This window comes from Gigantopelta aegis, chromosome 13 (assembly GCF_016097555.1).
Source record: "Gigantopelta aegis isolate Gae_Host chromosome 13, Gae_host_genome, whole genome shotgun sequence".
NCBI lineage: Eukaryota > Metazoa > Mollusca > Gastropoda > Neomphalida > Peltospiridae > Gigantopelta > Gigantopelta aegis.
In genome coordinates, this window is record NC_054711.1 from 3504673 (window position 1) to 3521503 (window position 16831).

The window sequence follows — 16831 nt, forward strand, 5'->3', positions numbered from 1 at the left end:
GACTATCGGTGAAGTACTGGCGTAGGAAGCTGCGAAAATATCTAATTTGTTATGTGGAAAAGAAGAAAAAAGAAAGAAGTGTTTTATTTAATGACGCACTCAACACATTTTATTTACGGTTATATGGCGTCAGACATATGGTTAAGGACCACACTGATTTTGAGAGGAAACCCGCTGTCGCCACTACATGGGCTACTCTTCCGATTGGCAGCAAGGGATCTTTTATTTGCGCTTCCCACGGGCAGGATAGCACAAACCATGGCCTTTGTTGAACCAGTTATGGATCACTGGTCGGTGCAAGTGGTTTACACCTACCCATTGAGTCTTGCGGAGAGAAGAAAAAGAAAAAGAAGAAGAAGAAGAAGTAGCAGCAGCAGCAGCAGTAGTAATAGAAAATGAAAAACAAAAGAAGAAATCAAATTTAAGTAGACTTTTATCGATACAAAAATTTATAAAACGTTCATGTCAAAATGTTATGTGCAAAAAATGTGTAGGCATTCAGACAATCTTCAGACAGTCTTTACAAAATATCTTCTTTACTTTGCCTGTCAAAACGTTTTGGTAGGAATTTCATAAACCAAGTTATATTATTAAAATCTGGAACTGCCGATTAAAGAAGGTTCTTCCATTTGTAATTAACATGGTATGGTGCATATAAAAGATACCTTGCTAGTAATGGAAAAATGTAGCAGGTTTTCTCTCTAAGAAACGAATTATCAAATGTTTGGCATCCAATAGCTGATGATTAATAAATCAAAGGCTGTGGTATGTGTTATCCTGTCTGTGGTATGGTGCATATAAAAAGATCCCTTGCTACTAATGGAAAAATGTAGGTTTCCAGTTTAAGACTATGCCTGAATTATCAAATGTTTGACATCCAAAAGAAACAAGCAAGCACATCCTTGAGGTGGAAAAACAATAACAACACTAAACATTATTTGACTGAAAATTATTTTTCAATTCACAGAATAGAGGTACACCACACAGGTACAACAAATGGATGCCAGTTGCTCGATCCATTAATAAAGCTCCCAGTTAAAATGTAAATGAATGTCTGACTGTGGTTCTACGTGATTTCATCAAATGGAAGAAATAAACAGTTCTATTTGTGACTTTTCAAGAATTCCTTGACCTTCGCCGAGTCGCGTTCCATCCATCGTGCATTCAGACGAATATTCTCACACGATTGTTGGATCGTTCGTTCAGCAGCTGGAGCAGGATGATCGGCAAAGAATTTCTACAACAACAAAAGTACGGTTATACAGAATACTGGAAAGTACAGAAAAAAACTAGAAAGAAAAAATCATGGGTTAATATAATCCTGAACTAGTTATGTCAATTTCACAATAATGACATTTGTCCACTATATTTGAGGAAGAAAGGAAATGTTTTATTTAACGACGCATTCAACACATTTTATTTACGGTTATATGGCGTCGGACATATGGTTAAGGACCACACAGATATTGAGAGAGGAAACCCGCTTTCGCCACTTCATGGGCTAATCTTTTTGATTAGCAGCAAGGGATCTTTTATATGTACCATCCTACAGACAGGATAACACACACCACAGCCTTTGATAAATCAGTCGTGGTGCACTGGATAGAGTGAGGAATAGCCCAATGGGCCCACCGGAGGGGATCGATCCCAGACTGACTGCACATCAAGCGAACGTTTTACCACTGGGTTATGTCCTGCCCCTGATATTTGAGGAATTTGATAATTAATATATACAATGTAACCTGTTTAAACTGGATCACGCGGGGGAACTAATATTTATCTCATTTAAAAAGTCTGTTTTGTTTAATGACACCACCAGAGCACATTGATTTATTAATCATCGGTTATTGAGGAAACATGCTACATTATCCCATTAGGCCAGTATTGTTTTATTATTCGGTTTACGAACCCGCCGACATAAATTTTGCTCAAATAAAATTAAAAAAAAGTCGTATTTTTCACCTTTTTTTTTCGCCACAGACTTCCACAAATAGCGCTAAAGAAAAAAAAAGTTACAATTCTAGTCTATTGTGGCGCATTTCGTAAGGTAACAGTGAGAAGAAAAAAAATCACCCCTACTGATACACCCCAAACAGGGTTTTTTGTTGTTTTTTTCCCTTCCTTCTACCTTTGTGCACAAAAGTTCTTGTTCATAAACCTAAAAATTAAAAAATACTGGCGTTAGTAGCTACGGATATTTTATATGCACCATCCTTACAAGATAGCACATACCACGGCTTTGGTATACGGCTTTTGGTATACAAGTCCTGATGCACTGACCGAAACAAGAAATCTCAATGGGCCCACCAACGGGGATCGTATTTTACAATTTAGAAACTTCGGGGACTTTGAAACTTGGCCGGTTTTGACAGGATTCTGCTTAGTTCAGGGTCCAGTTTAGACAGGTTTCACTGTAGTGATGAACCGGCCTCGGTGGAGTCGTGGCAAGCCATCGGTCTACAGGCTGGTAGGTACTGGGTTCGGATCCCAGTTGAGGCATGGGATTTTTAATCCAGATACCGACTTCAAACCCTGAGTGAGTGCTCCTCAAGGCTCAATGGGTAGGTGTAAACCACTTGCACCGACCAGTGATCCCTAACTGGTTCAACAAAGGCCATGGTTTGTGCTATCCTGCCTGTGGGAAGCGCAAATAAAAGATTCCTTGCTGCCAATCGGAAGAGTAGCCCATGCAGTGGCGACAGCGGGTTTCCTCTCAAAATCTGTGTGGTCCTTAACCATATGTCTGACGCCATATAACTGTAAATAAAATGTGTTGAGTGCGTCGTTAAATAAAACATTTCTTTCTTTCTTTCTGTAGTGATGAACTAAACATTGTCTTAAATACTGCGTGTTCACTTATTTCTTTCTAGGATATAAAGTAGGCTTTATCTGCGGGCGCAACACGGCCGTGGGGGGTGGGGGGGGGGTGGGGGGGGGGGGGGGGGGGGGTGAGTTCGAGAGAGGGTAGCTGTCCTCCCCATTTTGTATGTCGAAATGTATGAATAAAAAACAACAAGTGACCTGAGATGCATTCTAACAGCATCTAGAGTCAACATTTTAAGGTTTACCCTGAAGAAATCTGTCCACAATCTGTAACATTTTAACAAGATATTGTATTAAATTATAACATAACATACTACAAGTCAGATATTTAATAGTTGTTTTATTTTAATGAATGGCCTCCTCCTTTACCCCTCATAACCTTGAAGGCTGTTGCCATGATTCAGCCCTGCCTACCCCTTTTTTTTAAAACTAAGGACTGGTAGAGACCTATCTTGTTACACTATAGATGGAGAGCTATACACTTATAATAGAGACATGAATGGGAAAATAGACAATACACCCTTATAAACCAGTGTTTTATTGCAGAAGGAGTTCAATCTGCAAGTAAAAAAGTCATTTGAATACAATTACACACTCAATTGTGAGGAAATAAGCCAATAAAAATGCTGAAAAAAGAAGAGATTTGTCCAAAAAAAGAGGAGGAAATAAAGATCTAACAGAATCATGAAATAAAGGAGATGTGGACACACTGAGCTATGTAGTTCACTAAATATTAGTTCCCTCCCCCCGCTCCCAACAGTTCCATATGCTGTATAGTTTATAAAAATAATGTGACATATTAAAAGCAACCAACATCCCCCCTCCCAACATTTCTGTGACGTGTTAAAAGCAACATACCTCCCCCTCCCAACATTTCTGTTACTATTAAAAGCAACCTACCTCCCCCTCCCAACATTTCTGTTACATATCAAAAGCAACCTACCTCCCCCTCCCAACATTTCTGTTTTGTATTAAAAGCAACCTACCTCCCCTCTCCCAACATTTCTGTTACATATTAAAAACAACCTACCTCCCCCCTCACAACATTTCCGTATGCTGTATAGAGTTTATTAAAATAATGTGATGTATTAAAAGGAACCTACCTCCCCCCTCACAACATTTCCGTATGCTGTATAGAGTTTATTAAAATAATGTGATGTATTAGAAGGAACCTACCTCCCCCCTCACAACATTTCTGTTACATATTAAAAACAACCTACCTCCCCCCTCACAACATTTCCGTATGCTGTATAGAGTTTATTAAAATAATGTGATGTATTAAAAGGAACCTACCTCCCCCCTCACAACATTTCCGTATGCTGTATAGAGTTTATTAAAATAATGTGATGTATTAGAAGGAACCTACCTCCCCCCTCACAACATTTCCGTATGCTGTATAGAGTTAATTAAAATAATGTGATGTATTAAAAGGAACCTACCTCCCCTCTCCCAACATTTCTGTTACATATTAAAAAAAGCAACCTACCTCCCCCTCACAACATTTCCGTATGCTGTATAGAGTTTATTAAAATAATGTGATGTATTAAAAGGAACCTACCTCCCCCCTCACAACATTTCCGTATGCTGTATAGAGTTTATTAAAATAATGTGATGTATTAAAAGGAACCTACCTCCCCCCTCACAACATTTCCGTATGCTGTATAGAGTTTATTAAAATAATGTGATGTATTAAAAGGAACCTACCTCCCCTCTCCCAACATTTCTGTTACATATTAAAAACAACCTACCTCCCCCTCACAACATTTCCGTATGCTGTATAGTGTTTATTAAAATAATGTGATGTATTAAAAGGAACCTACCTCCCCCCTCACAACATTTCCGTATGCTGTATAGAGTTTATTAAAATAATGTGATGTATTAGAAGGAACCTACCTCCCCCCTCACAACATTTCCGTATGCTGTATAGAGTTTATTAAAATAATGTGATGTATTAAAAGGAACCTACCTCCCCCTCACAACATTTCCGTATGCTGTATAGAGTTTATTAAAATAATGTGATGTATTAGAAGGAACCTACCTCCCCCCTCACAACATTTCCGTATGCTGTATAGAGTTTATTAAAATAATGTGATGTATTAAAAGGAACCTACCTCCCCCCTCACAACATTTCCGTATGCTGTATAGAGTTTATTAAAATAATGTGATGTATTAAAAGGAACCTACCTCCCCTCTCCCAACATTTCTGTTACATATTAAAAACAACCTACCTCCCCCTCACATTTCCGTATGCTGTATAGAGTTTATTAAAATAATGTGATGTATTAAAAGGAACCTACCTCCCCCCTCACAACATTTCCGTATGCTGTATAGAGTTTATTAAAATAATGTGATGTATTAAAAGGAACCTACCTCCCCTCTCCCAACATTTCTGTTACATATTAAAAACAACCTACCTCCCCCTCACAACATTTCCGTATGCTGTATAGAGTTTATTAAAATAATGTGATGTATTAAAAGGAACCTACCTCCCCCCTCACAACATTTCCGTATGCTGTATAGAGTTTATTAAAATAATGTGATGTATTAGAAGGAACCTACCTCCCCCTCACAACATTTCCGTATGCTGTATAGAGTTTATTAAAATAATGTGATGTATTAGAAGGAACCTACCTCCCCCCTCACAACATTTCCGTATGCTGTATAGAGTTTATTAAAATAATGTGATGTATTAGAAGGAACCTACCTCCCCCCTCACAACATTTCCGTATGCTGTATAGAGTTTATTAAAATAATGTGATGTATTAAAAGGAACCTACCTCCCCTCTCCCAACATTTCTGTTACATATTAAAAACAACCTACCTCCCCCTCACAACATTTCCGTATGCTGTATAGAGTTTATTAAAATAATGTGATGTATTAGAAGGAACCTACCTCCCCCTCACAACATTTCCGTATGCTGTATAGAGTTTATTAAAATAATGTGATGTATTAAAAGGAACCTACCTCCCCCCTCACAACATTTCCGTATGCTGTATAGAGTTTATTAAAATAATGTGATGTATTAGAAGGAACCTACCTCCCCCTCACAACATTTCCGTATGCTGTATAGAGTTTATTAAAATAATGTGATGTATTAAAGGGAACCTACCTCCCCCTCACAACATTTCCGTATGCTGTATAGAGTTTATTAAAATAATGTGATGTATTAAAGGGAACCTACCTCCCCCTCACAACATTTCCGTATGCTGTATAGAGTTTATTAAAATAATGTGATGTATTAAAGGGAACCTACCTCCCCCTCACAACATTTCCGTATGCTGTATAGAGTTAATTAAAATAATGTGATGTATTAAAAGGAACCTACCTCCCCCTCACAACATTTCCGTATGCTGTATAGAGTTTATTAAAATAATGTGATGTATTAGAAGGAACCTACCTCCCCTCTCACAACATTTCCGTATGCTGTATAGAGTTTATTAAAATAATGTGATGTATTAAAAGGAACCTACCTCCCCCCTCACAACATTTCCGTATGCTGTATAGAGTTTATTAAAATAATGTGATGTATTAAAAGGAACCTACCTCCCCCCTCACAACATTTCCGTATGCTGTATAGAGTTTATTAAAATAATGTGATGTATTAAAGGGAACCTACCTCCCCCTCACAACATTTCCGTATGCTGTATAGAGTTTATTAAAATAATGTGATGTATTAAAAGGAACCTACCTCCCCCCTCACAACATTTCCGTATGCTGTATAGAGTTTATTAAAATAATGTGATGTATTAAAAGGAACCTACCTCCCCCTCACAACATTTCCGTATGCTGTATAGAGTTAATTAAAATAATGTGATGTATTAAAAGGAACCTACCTCCCCCTCACAACATTTCCGTATGCTGTATAGAGTTTATTAAAATAATGTGATGTATTAGAAGGAACCTACCTCCCCTCTCACAACATTTCCGTATGCTGTATAGAGTTTATTAAAATAATGTGATGTATTAAAAGGAACCTACCTCCCCCTCACAACATTTCCGTATGCTGTATAGAGTTTATTAAAATAATGTGATGTATTAAAAGGAACCTACCTCCCCCTCACAACATTTCCGTATGCTGTATAGAGTTTATTAAAATAATGTGATGTATTAAAAGGAACCTACCTCCCCCTCACAACATTTCCGTATGCTGTATAGAGTTTATTAAAATAATGTGATGTATTAAAAGGAACCTACCTCCCCCTCACAACATTTCCGTATGCTGTATAGAGTTTATTAAAATAATGTGATGTATTAAAAGGAACCTACCTCCCCCCTCACAACATTTCCGTATGCTGTATAGAGTTTATTAAAATAATGTGATGTATTAGAAGGAACCTACCTCCCCCCTCACAACATTTCCGTATGCTGTATAGAGTTTATTAAAATAATGTGATGTATTAAAAGGAACCTACCTCCCCCTCACAACATTTCCGTATGCTGTATAGAGTTTATTAAAATAATGTGATGTATTAAAAGGAACCTACCTCCCCCTCACAACATTTCCGTATGCTGTATAGAGTTTATTAAAATAATGTGATGTATTAAAAGGAACCTACCTCCCCCTCACAACATTTCCGTATGCTGTATAGAGTTAATTAAAATAATGTGATGTATTAGAAGGAACCTACCTCCCCCTCACAACATTTCCGTATGCTGTATAGAGTTTATTAAAATAATGTGATGTATTAGAAGGAACCTACCTCCCCTCTCACAACATTTCCGTATGCTGTATAGAGTTTATTAAAATAATGTGATGTATTAAAAGGAACCTACCTCCCCCTCACAACATTTCCGTATGCTGTATAGAGTTTATTAAAATAATGTGATGTATTAAAGGGAACCTACCTCCCCCTCACAACATTTCCGTATGCTGTATAGAGTTTATTAAAATAATGTGATGTATTAAAAGGAACCTACCTCCCCCTCACAACATTTCCGTATGCTGTATAGAGTTAATTAAAATAATGTGATGTATTAAAAGGAACCTACCTCCCCTCTCAACATTTCCGTATGCTGTATAGAGTTTATTAAAATAATATGATGTATTAAAAGGAACCTACCTCCCCCTCACAACATTTCCGTATGCTGTATAGAGTTTATTAAAATAATGTGATGTATTAAAAGGAACCTACCTCCCCCTCACAACATTTCCGTATGCTGTATAGAGTTTATTAAAATAATGTGATGTATTAAAAGGAACCTACCTCCCCCTCACAACATTTCCGTATGCTGTATAGAGTTTATTAAAATAATGTGATGTATTAGAAGGAACCTACCTCCCCCTCACAACATTTCCGTATGCTGTATAGAGTTAATTAAAATAATGTGATGTATTAAAGGGAACCTACCTCCCCCTCACAACATTTCCGTATGCTGTATAGAGTTCATTAAAATAATGTGATGTATTAAAGGGAACCTACCTCCCCCTCACAACATTTCCGTATGCTGTATAGAGTTTATTGAAATAATGTGATGTATTAGAAGGAACCTACCTCCCCCTCACAACATTTCCGTATGCTGTATAGAGTTAATTAAAATAATGTGATGTATTAAAGGGAACCTACCTCCCCCTCACAACATTTCCGTATGCTGTATAGAGTTTATTAAAATAATGTGATGTATTAAAGGGAACCTACCTCCCCCTCACAACATTTCCGTATGCTGTATAGAGTTAATTAAAATAATGTGATGTATTAAAGGGAACCTACCTCCCCCTCACAACATTTCCGTATGCTGTATAGAGTTTATTAAAATAATGTGATGTATTAAAGGGAACCTACCTCCACATCCTTAGCCAATTCTTCTGTCACAAAATTCTCAGTTGATGACTGAAAACAAAAACATATAAAGAAATGTAGGCAACTTAATATTTCTGGCTAGCTACTAAAGGTTAAAGTTCGTTTTGTTTAACAACACCACCAGAGCACATTGATTTGTTAATCATTGACTACTGGATGTCAAACATTCGGTAATTGCGACATACAATCTTAGAGAGGAAAAGCTATTGTTATAATTACAAACAAGACAAAGTTCAAAATGTACATAAATTACTTTCTTTTGTTGAACTATATCATGATTAGGAAATGTTTTATTTAACGACGCACTCAACACATTTTATTTAAGGTTATATGGCGTCGGACATATGGTTATGGACCACATATATTGAGATAGAAAACCCGCTGTCGCCACTTCATGGGCTACTCTTTTCGATTAGCAGCAAGGGATCTTTTATATGCACCATCCCATAGACAGGATAGCATAATATACCACAGCCTTTGATATACCAGTCGTGGTGCACTGGCTGGAACGAAAAATAGCCCAATGGGCCCACCAACAGGATCAATCCTAGACTGACCACGCATCAAGTGAGCGCTTTACCACTGGGCTACGTCCCGCCCCTCTATATCATGATTAGATAACGGTAATATTTTCAGCACTTCAAATCAAATTCAAATTTTTGTGAAAACTATTTTATGCAACAAAAAAAAAAAAATGTATTCCTCAAACTTACTTTAACGAGTCGAGAGAGAAGAAACCCGCTCTTGTATCTGTCATGAAACGTTGTCCAGTTCTTCTGAACAAACTTCCATATCAGTTGTCTGCCCTTGACCGATCCCCCTGCAGAACACAGCACAAACACGGTGTCCTGGGAACGAACCTTGTCCTGAAATATTCAGAACAGACAGCAATGTTTAATAGTACACAAGGAGAATTTGAAGAAGCAAATGGTTGATTTAAGGACGCACTCAACACATTTTATTTACAGTTATATGGCATCAGACATATGGTTATGGACCACACAGATATTGAGAGGAAACCTGCTGTCGCCACTTATGGGCTACTCTTTTCGATTAGCAGCAAGGGATCTTTTATATGCACCATCCCACAGACAGGATAGCACATACCACTGCCTTTGATACACCAGTCATGGTGCACTGGCTGGAACGAGAAATAGCCCAATGGGCACACCGACAGGGATTGATCCTGGACCAACCGTGCATCAAGCAAACGCTTGACCACTGGGCTATGTCCCGCCCAAACAAATCGATAAAAGAGAATTTGAATAACGCTAGCATACAATAAGGTTTAAAAAAACAAACAGGTGGGTCTATAAGCACTCAACTCTAAATCGATAAAAGAGAATTTGAATAACGCTAGCATACAATAAGGTTTTAAAAAACAAACAGGTGGGTCTATAAGCACTCAACTCTAAATCGATAAAAGAGAATTTGAATAACGCTAGCATACAATAAGGTTTTAAAAAACAAACAGGTGGGTCTATAAGCACTCAACTCTAAATCGATAAAAGAGAATTTGAATAACGCTAGCATACAATAAGGTTTTAAAAAACAAACAGGTGGGTCTATAAGCACTCAACTCTAAATCGATAAAAGAGAATTTGAATAACGCTAGCATACAATAAGGTTTAAAAAACAAACAGGTGGGTCTATAAGCACTCAACTCTAAATCGATAAAAGAGAATTTGAATAACGCTAGCATACAATAAGGTTTAAAAAACAAACAGGTGGGCAGGTGGGTCTATAAGCACTCAACTCTAAATCGATAAAAGAGAATTTGAATAACGCTAGCATACAATAAGGTTTAAAAAACAAACAGGTGGGTCTATAAGCACTCAACTCTAAATCGATAAAAGAGAATTTGAATAACGCTAGCATACAATAAGGTTTAAAAAACAAACAGGTGGGTCTATAAGCACTCAACTCTAAATCGATAAAAGAGAATTTGAATAACGCTAGCATACAATAAGGTTTAAAAAACAAACAGGTGGGTCTATAAGCACTCAACTCTAAATCGATAAAAGAGAATTTGAATAACGCTAGCATACAATAAGGTTTAAAAAACAAACAGGTGGGTCTATAAGCACTCAACTCTAAATCGATAAAAGGGCTGATCCTAATTATTTTTCAATTTATTAAAAAACAAAAAAAATTATTAATTTAATTTATTTTCTTTATTATTAATTTCTGATTTTCTTTATTATTTTTTTAAAATCTTAATTTATTAATTAAGATGTCAGTGAAAAGAAACAACTTTTTTTATCTGTATTTAAATATGTTTGTTTGTTAGGTTTTTAAATCACTTACACATGCAATTTTATTTTTATTTTGTAGCAGGTTTGTTTTGCTTATTCATGCCGAATGAGATATTCCCATTCTTACTTTCACAGAATAAAACCCAATATCCTACGTCATTAGCTAGTTATTCTCTATCTATCAATACTTACTGACAGAGCGAAGTCGAGCACTTTCTGAATCAACTCTTCCTTGTATAAAAATCATTTATTTACTTCCGTCAATACTTACCGACAGAGCGAAGTCGAGCACTTTCTGAATCAAGTCTTCCTTGTCGACCGCGCCGAGAGATCTTCCAATTCTGTCTCTCTCCTCCATCATATCTGCCTTGTCATACAGCTATGATGAAAAACAGCAGATTTAAATATCTCTCTTATGGACAGCTATCACGAAAAACCATCGTCACTGTGAACGATGTCAACATAGAGTGCTGTCAGCTTAGTAATTTTTAATTCCTCGTCATACGACCATAATTATTAATAGCACCTTATTCATTACAAGACCGAGCCTTGGTAAAACATTCCAGATGTTTGATTGTGTGGGTCTCGTGACAACATAATAATTATAATTTAATTACAACAGTTTGTAATAAAACTAAAACAAGTTCTGTTTCCTTCTTTTGTGTTGTTATTATTGTTTATATAATATGATGACATTGTTTTTAAAGTGCAATTTAAGTAAGTTCTTTTTCTTTAATGAAATTCGGTTGCGGGCTATTCAAAAGTTGTATGGGTGAGTCAAAATGTTGCTGTAAGTGGCCCGATTGGCCAGTCAAAAACAATCCCAAGTGCATACCCTGTACATACATACATTTGTATACCAAAATAATAATGTATAATTTTGTATTGTAACTCGTCACATCATCCCTGTGATTGGGACAGATAACAAATGTAAACAAGGGTTCTGTGAATAAATATTAGAAAACAGAAAGAAAAAAAGCCTGATGCTTTTGCTGCTGTTGGAAAAGTACTACCTATTTCTCCCATCCATAGCTATGCAAGACAGACCCATACCATGACGACAGCCCATATGCAATAAATCTGTCTTGCGTTTAACATGGGGAGTATTACTTCGTTGGTAATATATGACATCATATTAATGTGAGCTAATAATGGTTAGTTTTAGATCAATATTTTGTTAGTAAAACCTTCATTATAAAAGCTATCTTGTTCATTTGTAGTGTTAAATTTGATTTAACATATGAAACAGACGTGGCGAATATGACTGTGTAGTTTAGTTCAGATAAAATGCTCAAATAAAGAGGTTACTTTTTCATCCATATTTGTCTGTTCGTGTAAAATAAAATTTATCGAATGGATAGGAGAAAAAGACTCCATCAAATGCAGTCATATGGGATAGAAAAAGTACACACTCGGTTGTGAAATTATTTATTTTTGACACTGGAACTCAGCAAGTCTCGTCCCGGGTAGAAATTTCCACCACCTCGGGGTGTATTTGTTCTATCCCACATGACCACATATGATCAAGTCTTTTAATCTCACCTTTTTAATTCAGAAAGGTGAGACAAACACATTAGACTCAGTCTTAAACAGATTTTTCTCATCACCCACCTTTTTTGTTTTTTCACGAAGTAAACAATATTTAAGAAAACTTCAAAAATACCAAGAATTCTATGCACTTAAAGGTGTGAAAAACTTACCTCCAACATCTTTTTAAAGTCGGACGCATCTCCGTGAGTTAACACTGTTGTATAAACCTAAAAACAAACCATGTGATATTTTAGAAATAGCATTGAGAGAAATAACTGGGTTTGTGCAATTTTTGACGTTTAATAGATAATTTGTTAACGTTTTCTGCTGACCCAAAGCTAGCCCTGATTAATCCAATGAGTTTGCTGTTGTGTGCTAAGGTTTGTGACAGTTATTTTTCATTTTACTTTGTAATATATATTTTTTCGTAAGTATGAAATTACTGGAAGGTAAAATCTGGTTTAGGTTACTACAAACATTAAGACAACAAACACCTTGTTTAAATGGATACTGATAATCTAAATAGGACATTAATACCCAATTTGGCTCTCTAAGCATCTTAATGCCGGGGTATAAAAGCAGGGCTCGAACTTAACGATGAACAAGAGAATACCGGCTCACTCTACCCAATCCCAAAAGTTTATTTGTTTCATTGATTTTTTCTTATCATCGGCTATTGGACGTCAAACATATGGTCATTCTGACACTGTTTTTAGAGGAAACCCGCTGTCGCCACATAGGCTACTCTTTTTACGACAGGCAGCAAGGGATCTTTTATTTGCGCTTCCCACAGGCAGGATAGCACAAACCATGGCCTTTGTTGAACCAGTTATGGATCACTGGTCGGTGCAAGTGGTTTACACCTACCCATTGAGCAAACCCAAAAGGTCCCAGCAAGGAGCTATCTTTCGATCAACTAAGTTAAATGAACCAATTAGCTCCCATTCTAAATTATGTGTCAAAAATTACCTTTAAAACAGTATGCAACATTTACTATTCTCCATTAGTTCTATGGAACATTTGCAAATTCAATAGCATTAAAATCAACCCTCACCCGCTACAGACCTTTTCAGGCTGCTTGTGCTCCCTTGCACATGCCAGCACGGGCGACCCCTCTCCCAAACCTTTTCCTGTCCTGGACGGAGGAGCTTGTTCTGAATGTGCACATTAAAACCTATGACCTGACCTGACCTGACCTGACCATAGCAACGGCAATTGGCGTAGTTGCAGTATGAATTTCCGCCAGTCAGGGGCTTCACCGATGGATTAAAATTATTGCCATGGGTTGAAGGAACATTTTTTGGTTTTTATATTTGTTGCAAAAGTTACCGATTTAAAATTGCCGTAGACAGGCTTAAAATTGTCGTCGGTGAGCATTTTTCAAAATTGCTAACAAAACATGGAAAGAAGAAGAAAGGAAATGTTTTATTTAACAACGCACTCAACACATTTTATTTATGGTTATATGGTGTCGGACATATGGTTAAGGACCACACAGATATTGAGGGAGGAAACCCGCTGTCACCACTTCATGGGCTACTCTTTTCGATTAGCAGCAAGGGATCTTTTATATGCACCATCCCATCAAACATAGAAGAAAGGAAATTTGTATTTATCGATGCACTCAACACATTTTATTTATGGTTATATGGCATCAGACATATGGTTAGGGACTACACAGATACTGAGAGAGGAAACCCACTGTTACCACTTCATGGGCTACTATTTTTGATTAGCAGCAAGGGATCTTTTATATGCACCATCCCACAGACAAGGTAGTACATACCACAGCCTTTGATATACCAGTACATATAGTTTTAATGCTTATGGAATTGGTAATGAAACTAATGAAATAATTTCTGAACATCTGTTCCATTGAAAGAGGAATAATGCATTAGAAAATGATATACCAGTCGTGGTGCATTGCCTGGAGAGAGAAATAGCCCAATGAGCCCACCGACAGGGATCGATCCCAGACAGAGCATGCATCAGGTGAGCGATTTACCACTGGGCTACTTCCCGCACCTATAGGAAATCAATTTTTAAGTTCGAACCCTGTAACAGAAGATTTAAAGGGAGATGTGTTTTGCGGTGGCGGGGTGTGTGCGTGTGTGTGGTGGTGGTGGTGGATGGCACACAAAACACTTACTGGTCCTCTGAGATCGGCAGGTAAAACCTTGGTCCCACTGACGTGATCGGCAAACCGTTTCCGCGCCTCGGCAACCGTCTCGTCGTCACCATAGCGACCCATTTTTGTTAACACCAGACCGCGTAGCATGGCAACCAGATGACCTGCAACAAATAATATTAATCATGTCAATCTGAACAAAAACAGATCTATTAACAAAACACTGAAGATTAACAAAGCTTGATTCCATGATTTGACTGCAATGTGTATATAGTGAATAACAAAAGAAACGCACAAATCCAAATACACTATGCATAATCTGCATGGTGTAAATTATAATATACTGTCAAGGAAGGAAGGAAATATTTTATTTAACGATGCACTCAACACATTTTATTTACGGTTATATGGCATCAAGACATACGGTTACAGACCATACAGTTGCTGAGAGGAAACCCGCTGTCAGCAATTCATGGGCTACCTTTTTTCGATTAGCAGCAAGGGATCTTTGATGGATCTTTTATATGCACCATCCCACAGACAGGATAGCACATACCACGGCCTTTGCTATACCAGTCATGGTGCACTGCCTGGAACGAGAAATGGCCCAATGGCCCACTGGGCTACATCCCACCCCTCAACAGGATAAAGTAAAAAGTCCAGTTTTAAGATGTACAAGGTTTAGTTAGCTGTTTTGTGCTGACATTTAAAAAGGGATCATAAAGTAAAAAGTCCAGTTTTAAGATGTACACGGCTTAGTTAGCTGTTTTGTGCTGACATTTAAAAAGGGATCATAAAGTAAAAAGTCCAGTTTTAAGATGTACAAGCTTTAGATAGCTGTTTTGTGCTGACATTTAAAAAGGGATCATAAAGTAAAAAGTCCAGTTTTAAGATGTACAAGGTTTAGATAGCTGTTTTGTGCTGACATTTAAAAAGGGAGCATAAAGTAAAAAGTCCAGTTTTAAGATGTACAAGGTTTAGATAGCTGTTTTGTGCTGACATTTAAAAAGGGATCATAAAGTAAAAAGTCCAGTTTTAAGATGTACAAGGTTTAGATAGCTGTTTTGTGCTGACATTTAAAAAGGGATCATAAAGTAAACAGTTTTGTGCTGACATTTAAAAAGGGATCATAAAGTAAAAAGTCCAGTTTTAAGATGTACAAGGTTTAGATAGCTGTTTTGTGCTGACATTTAAAAAGGGATCATAAAGTAAAAAGTCCAGTTTTAAGATGTACAAGGTTTAGATAGCTGTTTTGTGCTGACATTTAAAAAGGGATCATAAAGTAAAAAGTCCAGTTTTAAGATGTACACGGTTTAGATAGCTGTTTTGTGCTGACATTTAAAAAGGGATCATAAAGTAAAAAGTCCAGTTTTAAGATGTACAAGGTTTAGATAGCTGTTTGGTGCTGACATTTAAAAAGGGATCATAAAGTAAAAAGTCCAGTTTTAAGATGTACAAGGTTTAGATAGCTGTTTGGTGCTGACATTTAAAAAGGGATCATAAAGTAAAAAGTCCAGTTTTAAGATGTACAAGGTTTAGATAGCTGTTTTGTGCTGACATTTAAAAAGGGATCATAAAGTAAAAAGTCCAGTTTTAAGATGTACAAGGTTTAGATAGCTGTTTTGTGCTGACATTTAAAAAGGGATCATAAAGTAAAAAGTCCAGTTTTAAGATGTACAAGGTTTAGATAGCTGTTTTGTGCTGACATTTAAAAAGGGATCATAAAGTAAAAAGTCCAGTTTTAAGATGTACAAGGTTTAGATAGCTGTTTGGTGCTGACATTTAAAAAGGGATCATGAAATAATGTCCGGTTTTGAGTCAATTCCAGTTTACGGATGGTTTTCAATGGAAGGAAGGAAGGAACTGTTTTATTTAACGAAGCACTCAACACATTTAATTTACGGATATATGACGTCGGACATATGGTTATGGACCACACAGATATTGAGAGGGGAAACCCACTGTCGCCACTTCATGGGCTACTCTTTTCGATTAGCAGCGAGGGATCTTTTATATGTACCATCCCACAGACAGGATAGCACATATCACAGCCTTTGGTATACCAGTTATTTGCAATGGCTGGAATGAGAAATAGCCCAATGGGACCATCGACGGGGATCGATCCCAAACCAACTGCGGATCAAGCAAGCACTTTACCACTGGACTACGTCCCACCCAACTTACATGGTGTAAATTATAACATACTGTGAAGACTCTCTCAACTGGACATCATTGTTCGCCATAAGTAAAATCAAGGCAAGCACTTTACCACTGGGCTACGTCCCACCCAATTTAC

The 16831-nt window shown here is 37.0% G+C and overlaps 1 protein-coding gene across 1 annotated transcript in view; it reads right to left on the bottom strand.

The window, feature by feature from the left end:
* Window positions 1-934: 934 nt before the first annotated feature.
* Window positions 935-16831, bottom strand: part of LOC121387431 (puromycin-sensitive aminopeptidase-like) — a 51314-nt gene continuing 35417 nt past the window's right edge. The window contains exons 16-21 of the mRNA XM_041518542.1: window positions 14557-14699; window positions 12578-12634; window positions 11149-11256; window positions 9336-9488; window positions 8605-8652; window positions 935-1237 (exon numbers count right to left, since the gene is read on the bottom strand). Coding sequence (XP_041374476.1) covers window positions 1103-1237; window positions 8605-8652; window positions 9336-9488; window positions 11149-11256; window positions 12578-12634; window positions 14557-14699 — 644 coding nt within the window. The 3' untranslated portion in view covers window positions 935-1102. The remainder of the gene's footprint in view (window positions 1238-8604; window positions 8653-9335; window positions 9489-11148; window positions 11257-12577; window positions 12635-14556; window positions 14700-16831) is intronic.